At 41.2% G+C, this 8,939-nt stretch overlaps 1 protein-coding gene across 1 annotated transcript in view; it reads right to left on the minus strand.

Moving 5' to 3' along the window:
• SDAD1 (SDA1 domain containing 1) overlaps positions 1–8,939 on the minus strand; it is a 29,736-nt gene that overhangs the window by 13,567 nt on the left and 7,230 nt on the right. The window contains exons 6-11 of the mRNA XM_006142947.3: positions 8,830–8,930; positions 7,216–7,273; positions 5,651–5,725; positions 4,461–4,562; positions 2,549–2,618; positions 1,184–1,287 (exon numbers count right to left, since the gene is read on the minus strand). Of these exons, the coding sequence (XP_006143009.1) occupies positions 1,184–1,287; positions 2,549–2,618; positions 4,461–4,562; positions 5,651–5,725; positions 7,216–7,273; positions 8,830–8,930 (510 nt within the window). The remainder of the gene's footprint in view (positions 1–1,183; positions 1,288–2,548; positions 2,619–4,460; positions 4,563–5,650; positions 5,726–7,215; positions 7,274–8,829; positions 8,931–8,939) is intronic.

Genomic DNA, 8,939 nt, shown 5'->3' on the forward strand with positions numbered 1-8,939 from the left:
CATCATATTTATATCATTAAAACAAATAATTGGGAATAATTTTTTACTTTTTTGTTCCTTTTTGCTCAATAAGCAATAACACCCCAGGATGGTTCAATCTGCTATAGAAACGAAGAAAAAGAACTCTCTCAATTGAGGTTGCTATCCTCACTCTAAAAAGGAGGAACAAATTACATGCCGAATAAACGAGGGGACAGAGGCAACTAAAATGTAACACTCTGCTACTTTTAAACCTGCTGTGGCTCAGAGCTGATCTTTCAGAATTCGAAGAGAGGATTACAGGAAGGAAGAGCACTGGTGTTAGGAGTTCAGAACAAGAGACAAAACAGAACTTCAAACCTGGCTAGAACTTAGTATAGTTTGTCACCAAAAACCCATGGTCCCAGTTTATTACTGTATACCAACCCAACCACATTGGAGAAGTTACGCTCCATATTTTAGAGATAAAATACTAATACTTGGAAGTAGATCTCAATCAAGGTGACGAAGTTATTAATGGCAACATTTAGCTTCAAGATGTGACACTTCCAAGATGGACTGGTCTTTCTCAAAATTTATTATGTGGAAATAATTTTTTTTTCCATTTTAGCGCAGGGCAAAACAAGGGCAATTCATTGAGAAGTAACAAAGATGACGACGGTTGGGGAACCAGCAGTTAGCGTAATGGCTATGTCGCTGGACTCCCACGTAGTCGACCGCGGTTCGTGTCCCAGACCCGGTGGCTTAAAACTCACGCCGGGCGCGTGTGCGTGCGTGCCCAAGATCCCGAGAGGAGAATGGAGGAGAAGGGATTGCGGTGTGACCATCCCCCCTGGGGGGTGATTTCTCGCTTTCTGTCTCTATGTCTCTCTGTCTGTCTGGCAAGCGCACGCGCCCCATAGCAAAAACCTCCCCCCCCCAAAAAAAAAAAAAGATGACGACGGTTCAACATAAAGATGAATGTCCAACTGAAGTCCGTTGTAAAACTCCATTTCCATCACACTATGCTTAAGTCGCAAATCACTGTTTGTTTTCAAGTTCAAATTCACAACTGCACAAACGTTAGTAGGAACTGACTTGGTGATCCTACTTTGGAACTATAGACCTTCAGGAAAAAAGCAACAACCATCCCTAATGGCTTTCCCTTTACCAAGAATAATTCTACTTCTAACATGCGCTGAGAGAAACATAATGTAATTCAAACCTCATGAATTCCCACCAATCTGGAGATGAGGTTCATGAGCATCATTTTCACTTCAAACCTCTCCTTAGAGCTCTCCAGCTGCTTTAGTAGTTTTTCTGCAAAATCTGAAAAAGAAAAAAATCAAAGAAGTACACCGCGGTCCACAGTCTGTACAATACCATCTACGAGGCACAGGGACAGCAGTCCAGTGAAAAGGTTCATGCACCAGCGAGTACACCTTCTATGATGCCCAGTTAGGTCTCAGTGATCCCGCAGTTTTTAGCATCAACATCTAGAATAACAGAGGCTCACTGAATAGCTCTCTAGAGCCTGGCTTCTCAAATGTGCTCCACAGACCAGCAGCAGCTGGCCTACCTGGGAGCTTGTCAGAAATACTGTGTCAGGCCTCAGACCAGCCCTGAGTCAGAACCTACACCATAACAAGCTCCCCAGGTGAACTGCAAGTATGTTACGAGTTTGAGAAACACCGATCTCAAGCAGGGGTCAGAGTGCCACCGTCCATTAGGGTATGGACAGCATTGTGAATGTCAGCCCCTGACAAATCCTTCAGATCCTGCATCCTACACCAGCTCAATAAGAATCCCTGGGGTTAACGGGACCCAAGCAAGAATATAGTTTTATAAATTCCCCAGGTGATGTCAATGAGAACCTAGTTTGAAAACTAGTGTTCTAGGGGCTGGCAGATGGTGTGCTGGTTAAGAGCACTGGACTCCTACATGGCCGACAGTGGTTCAAGTCCTAGACCTGGTGGCTTGCTTTCTCTCTTTCCTTCTCTCTCTCTGGTCAAATTAAAAAAAAATAAATAAAATAAATAAAAGTTCAATAATTCTTTAAAAAAAGAAAACGAGTTCTACAACAGGGTTTCCCAGACTTTTGGTTTCTTAAAAAAAGGACCAACAAAGTTTTCATTTGATCAGTACAATGCCCTAACACTACTGTGTTGTTAAAGACACAGACCTGAGAGGAGCAAGTTCTCCCCATGTTTCCCTTATTTTGCTGTGGACTGAAAATCGTTACTCTAGGACAGCACTCTCAACCTTTTGGGGACCCAGCTCACATGTGCAGTTCACAATGGGGTTCGTGTTCCTGTGAGAATCTAATGCTGCCATCGAACCGTCAGAGGCAGAGCTGCCATCGAACCGTCAGAGGCAGAACTTGGAGCAATGTGAGCAATGGGGAGGGGCTGTAAATATGGATGCAGCTTTGCTCATCATTCTCCAGGTTAAAACCAACCAATAATATCTAGGCATTTACTGACTGACGGTTGATTGCCACACATCTTACATCCCTGACAACCATGAAGGCAGGAGACAAAGAAGGTGGAGACAAGCCCAACGAGACCTTGGGAAGTCATGATTATAATACCTTGGGGATCATGAATCAAGTGAATAGCTGAAAAGTTAAACACCTCCGGTTTTTTCTTCTTCTTTTGTTTCTGAAAGAAAGGAAAAACATTTCCACACCGAATGATGGCTTTGGAATTCAATGGGCTAATGAAAAATAAATAGTTTTAAAAGCCTTTTTTTCAACTAGAAGAACTAAAGTAGCTTTGCCTTTATTAAGGAGACAGCAGATAGCATAGTGGTTAAAGGCACTGGCCTCCTACATGGCTATCTGTGTTTCAAATCTTTGCCCTGGCAGCTTGTTTTCTCTCTCTCTCTCTCTCTCTCTCTCTCTCTCTCTCTCTCTCTCTCACTTATTCACTCTGTCCTTCTCTGGTCTAAATAAAATAAATTAAAAAAAAAAAAAGATTAAACTTGGGCCTATTCGTGGTGCCATAGGATGTAGGGCACTGCTGTGAACACTGGAGTCATTGGGGGGCCTGGTTTCAGTCCTGAACACAAGATTATGCCCAAGTGTGCCAGTAGGGGAAGAACTGTTACATGGTGATATGTTAGCAGGGACACCCCTCTCTCTAAGAAAAAAAGAAAAAAAAAAAAACATAAAAAATTTAGGAACTCGGGTCAGCAGGTGGCGTGGTGGTTAAGGATGCTGGACTCCCACATGACTGACCGTAGTTTGAGTCCTAGACATGGCAGCTTGCTTTCTCTCTCTCTCTCCGTCTGTCCCTCTCTGGTCAAATTAAAATAAACAAGTAAAGTTAAATAAAAAATAATTCTTAGAGAAAAAAATTTAGGGACCAGAAGATGATGTAATGGTCACCTTGCTGGACTCCCATGTAGCTGACAGTGGTTCAAGATCCAGACCTAGTGGCTTAAATCTCATGCCTGGCATGTGTGTGCATGCCCAGAATACCGAGAGAATGGAGGAGAAGGGAGTGCGGCGTGACCATCCTTCTAGGGGGGTGATTTCTTACTTTCAGTCTCTCTGGTAAGCACATATCCCCTACAGCAAAAATTTCTCTCAAGAAAAAAAAAATAAACACACACACACACACACACACACACAATTTAAATATTGGGATGTTCCAGCCATTCGCACCTGAGAGACTTAAACAATTTTATAAATAAAGAGCTGTCTCCATGGTTTGGTGATTAGGGCAGCTGGAACACGTGTGGTTGACTGTGGTTCAAGTCCTGGAACACCGGCTTGAGAAACATGTATGGCATGTGTGTGTGTGCCCAAAATCCTGACAGAAGAGATAAATGGCGAAGGGATTACAGTGTGACCATGCCTCTTTACAGGGTGCTTTCTCCCTCTCTTGCTCTGTCTGTCTCTCTCTGGCAAGTGCATGCACCTTCCCACAAAAACAAAAACCCCAAACATCAGAAAACACATGGGTCCAGCACAACAGCACACACTAGCTGGTAGGCTGAGGAGGGAAAATTGCTATAAAAATCATTCACGGCCAGTGTGGATACCATAGCAAGGTCCTGTCTGAAAGAACAAGGCATGTGCCTGTCATTCAAGCTACTTAGAAGACTGAGGCAGGAAAACTGCTATACAGTAAGACCCTGTCTTAAGAAAAAACAAAACAAAACAAAACATCCCAAAGGGGCCAAATTAAAGATTTTCAGAATAACCATTACAAAATATCAAATGTACTTCACTTCTTTATTTTGAGAAGACGTGTCTAGCAAACATACCCTAATACAAGCCATGATCGAAAAGGTAAAAAAGTGAATAATCAAATTCATGTATTCAAGCCACAGACTTTCTATATTTATTCATTTAAAAAATTAGTGCTTAAAATTCGTCACGTATTTCTAAGTCTTTTGAAATGCTATTTGTTGATTCAAATGAATAAGCTCTTGTTAAAAATTACATACTCTGCAGTGAATTGACTCCTACCTAATTGCCCAGGTACAAGTCTCACCTTGAGCACTTTCATTGCCTTTTCCAACTTCTTCTTGTTTTTGGAGCTTTTCTTCCCTGTGGCGTATTGCACCAGCAGGTCTCTTGCAGTTGGTCCTTCATCCTGAGGAAGAAAGTGCTCTTAAAATTATGGGGCCGGCAGGTGGCATGGTGGTTAAGGATGCTGGAATCCTACAGAGCTGTCTGTGGTTCAAGTCCAGGACCTGGCAGCTTGCTTTCTCATTTTCCCTCTCTTACTCTGTCCCCTCTCTGGTCAAATTTAAATAAATAAATAAATAAATAAATTTAAATAAAATCATTCTTAAAAATAAAAGTACTCTTAAAATTTTAATCAAGAAAAATATTCACAGAAGCAAGGAAGAATCCTTATAGCCACTTTCGGGTTCCTGTACTCTCTGCACTCAGCTAGTACAAATGAATACAACTTTAAAAGTCAAGTTAAAGCCATGCACATACGTGTGCACAGGCACACACAAAGATTTTCACTGCAGCACTGTTTTTTGTTTTTATACTTAGCTTTTGCTTTTTATTAAAGTATGATATAAAGACAGATGTGGGACCAGCAGTTGGCGTAATGGCTAAAGCGCCTGAATCCCACTCAGGTGGACTGTCTCCCATGTAGTCGACTGCGGTTCGAGTCTTGGACCCAGTGGCTTAAACTCACACTGGGCCCGTGTGCATGTGTGATCCCTCCTCCATTCTCCTCTCGGGATTTTGGGCACGCACGCACACATGCCCGGCGTGAGTTTAAGCCACAAGGTCTGGGACTCGAACTGCGATCGACTACATGGGAGTTCAGCGACATAGCCATCATACCAACTGCTGGTCCCGACTTTTTTTTCTTTTAAAGGTACCATGTTATTATTCCCCTCTAAACCTCTATTATGTTGACACTGCCTCAAAAAATATACTGGTGGCAATTTTCATTCTAAATTCACCCAGGAGATAGAGGTATAGCTTTAGAACTAAGAACAAGGCTAAATCAATTTGTTTTATCAATTATTTAACTTCTGAATAAAGTGACAAATTCTAAACAGGATAAAAATCTTGGCATGGCAGAACACAATAAAGGACAAAGGTGGCATAAGTTTCTTTCTAATTCGAGGAGTAAGAGATTTTATAATTTGTATTCAGAGCAGTAATGAAACCTGATAAAGTACAAAATTAAGAAGCAGCTATGATTAAACAAACCTCAGATTCTGAGTCGCTGTCTTGTTTCTCATCTTCATCTTTCCCAAGGAAGAATGTCAAAGCAGCAACTAATATCTAAAGACCAATCATAAAATAGTCAGTTACTTAACTTAACAACAAAAAATACTGCAGTTTATACTTTACATGAGGTCTTCAAAAAAACTGTGCAAAAATGGGTATTATCAAAAAATCTGAGGCGGGGGCAGCATGTGGTGTGGTGGTTAAGATGCTAGACTCCCACATGGCTGTCCATGGTCTGAGTCCCCGAACCAGTGGCTTGAAAATCACCAGGCGTGTGTGCGTGCATGTCCCCAGTCCTGAGAGAATGAAGAAGTGACTGTGGGCGGCCACCTCCCTGGGTACCTTGTCTCTCTCTTTCTTTCTGTTTCTCTCTCTCTCTGGAAGAAAGAAACTTAAAAAAAAACAAAAAAATTTCTGCATGGATTTCAATAATATTTTACACTGAAATAAATTCATACTTTAATTCTATTTTACCATTATCTTTTTGAATTCACCTCGTACATACTGTTGGACTAGGATCCAAAGAAAAACAAGAATGGTGGGGCCTTTGTTCATTTGCATTTACAATATTACGTGTGCCATAAATATGTAATTAACAAATCTTTAAGAGTGTGATGGTTAAAGTGCTGAACTCCCACATGGCTGATTGGACCTGGTAGCTTGCTTTCTCACTTTCCCTCTCTCGCTTTCTCTAGTGAGCACTAACAAATTGAAGTAACAATAAAGTTAAATAAATAATAATAGTAATTTGTTTAGAGAGAGATTTTTGCTATAGGATGCATGCGCTTGCCAGAGAGATAGAAAGTGAGAAATCACTCCCCAGGGGGGTGGCCATGCCGCAATCCCTTCTCCTCCATTCTCCTCTCAGGAGTTTGGATATGCACACACATGCGCCCAGGACTCAAAGTTCAAAAAATTTTTGAACTTTCCTAGTTTTCTCTAAATTTTTTTCTTTTATAGTAAACAAGCAAAAGTCAGTAAGAAAAGCAGAAGACATGAGTTGGGGGCATTGCACAAACCAACCAAGGTTTATCAAACAATTTTTTTGGGGCGGTAGTTGACTATGTGGGAGTCCAGCAACATAACCATTATGCCATCTGCTGGTCCCAATAAATAATAATTAAAAAGAAAAAATCTTTTAACTGGATAAAAACTGCCAGGCTCTATATAATTATCCTTCAAATAGACTGTCAAGAATTTCTACAACCCCCCCGTGAAAAAAAGTGACAGTATATAGCTTTTTAACCGAAAGTCAAACACAGTGTCTTTGAGCTGCCTGAGCTCAATCGAATAAAAGTTAAGAATTATAGGAGAAAACCTAAAGGGCTTTCATTTGTTACACAGCACTTTAAAAATGCATGGCAATTCTGTCTGACTCTCCTAAAGCAAAGATGACTATGGATGTGGTCTACACACAAGAATCACTAAACACCACTCGTGTGTCCACACCCCAGTCCTTCCTCACACACCAACCCTCTCGCCCTCTATCCACAGAAGCGCACCACCTAGAGACAGAGTGTCCACGCAGTACTACTCGCGCTCACCTTGGTGACCTTAGAGAAACATGCAGTTGTGATAACATTGACAGTTTTGGCATCATTCCTGGGGAAAAATGATGAGTAAAAGTTTTATACTACTGTATTTCATAGCATAGATAATAGTAAAAAAATAAATACCATCACAAACATTTCTGACATGTTAGAATTCATAATTGTAATACTTTTTAAAATTACAGGTTGCGGGAACCAGCAGTTAGCGTAATGGCTATGTCGCTGGATTCCCACATAGTCGACCGCGGTTCGTGTCCCGGACCCGGTGGCTTAAAACTCACGCCGGGCGCGTGTGCATGCGTGCCCAAGATCCCGAGAGGAGAATGGAGAAGGGATTGCGGCGTGACCATCCCCCCTGGGGGGGTGATTTCTCGCTTTCTGTCTCTATGTCTCTCTCTGTCTGTCTGGCGAGCGCACGCGCCCTACAGTGAAAATCTCTCCAAAAAAAAAAAAATTACAGGTTGCTAAATTAGTCAGGCATGGGTAGAACATTTAATGAATTTTAGCCCCATCTTACATCAGAAAATTTTCAACCACTAAGATGGAGTTTTTGAAGAATTTTTTTAATAACATAGGGACCTACTCAAGGTAAGCAGGACAAAAACATTGGAAATAAAGTAACTATGGGGCCAGTCCTGCAACATAGTGGTTCAATGCTGGGCAGAGAAAGCTGGATCCCACACATGGCCAATTAGCTTTTGAGTGTCAGCCTTTTTGGCTTGAAAAAATATGCTGGGTGCATGCATGCTCTGGACCTGATGGCAGAGAGAATTAGAAGAAAAACATTGCAGTGTGACCGGGCTGCCTGGAGGGGATGCTTTCTCCACCGCCTGCCTTCATGTAAAGCCAAGCACGCTCTGACATAAAAATAAAAACAGACCAAACCTGTAATACGGGACAATTCCGACAACATTTAAAACTGCACATTAGAGAGTAAGAGAGAACACCATAAAATATTAAAATGATCATGTCTGGATAAAAAATTTTTTTGAACTTTTTTTTTTTTTCCCTCTAAATTTTTTGCTTTTCTAGCAAACAAACAGAAGTCAGTAGGAAAAGCAGAAGACATGAGTTGGGAGCACTGCACAAACCAACCAAGGTTTATGAAACATGATGTTTTAATATGTACCATGAACTGACTCGAGGACCTGTAGAGGAGCAGAGTACAGAGCAGATCATAGAGTCAGACAGATCTGGGTATTGAATTTCAACTCTGCCTCTTACTAGCTAAACTCTTACTTCAGCTCTATGAACACAGTTGTAACGGGTATAATTCTGGATAAGATGCATTTGTTCTTGGAGTGTTCTGAGGCTTGATGAAGTAATATAAAGTCCTAACCTCAACAAGTGCTCAAAAAATGGCAGCCAGTGCTATCAGGCATTTGGATTGCCTTCATACTCTCACAAAAGAGTTCAAGATCAAGAAAAGTATTTGTGTATATGCTTGTTGTTACTTACAAAGGAACTAAAGAGTTGACTGCTCAAAGGACAAAAACATCAATGTGTGTGTGTGTGTATACATCTACCCTTTCATCCTCTATCCACAGAAGCACACCACCCATAGACAGAGTTTATATACATACACACACATATTTATTTATTTATTACCAGATGTTTCTTCTGTAGAGTTCGATCATCACATCCAAAGAGATCTTGGCCGCAGTGGCATTGCTGTCTCTCAGCATGGTGTACATGAAATTCTGCAACACCTGAAGGGA

The sequence above is a fragment of the Tupaia chinensis genome, unplaced genomic scaffold (genome assembly GCF_000334495.1).
Source record: "Tupaia chinensis unplaced genomic scaffold, TupChi_1.0 Scaffold000086_1, whole genome shotgun sequence".
Lineage (NCBI taxonomy): Eukaryota > Metazoa > Chordata > Mammalia > Scandentia > Tupaiidae > Tupaia > Tupaia belangeri.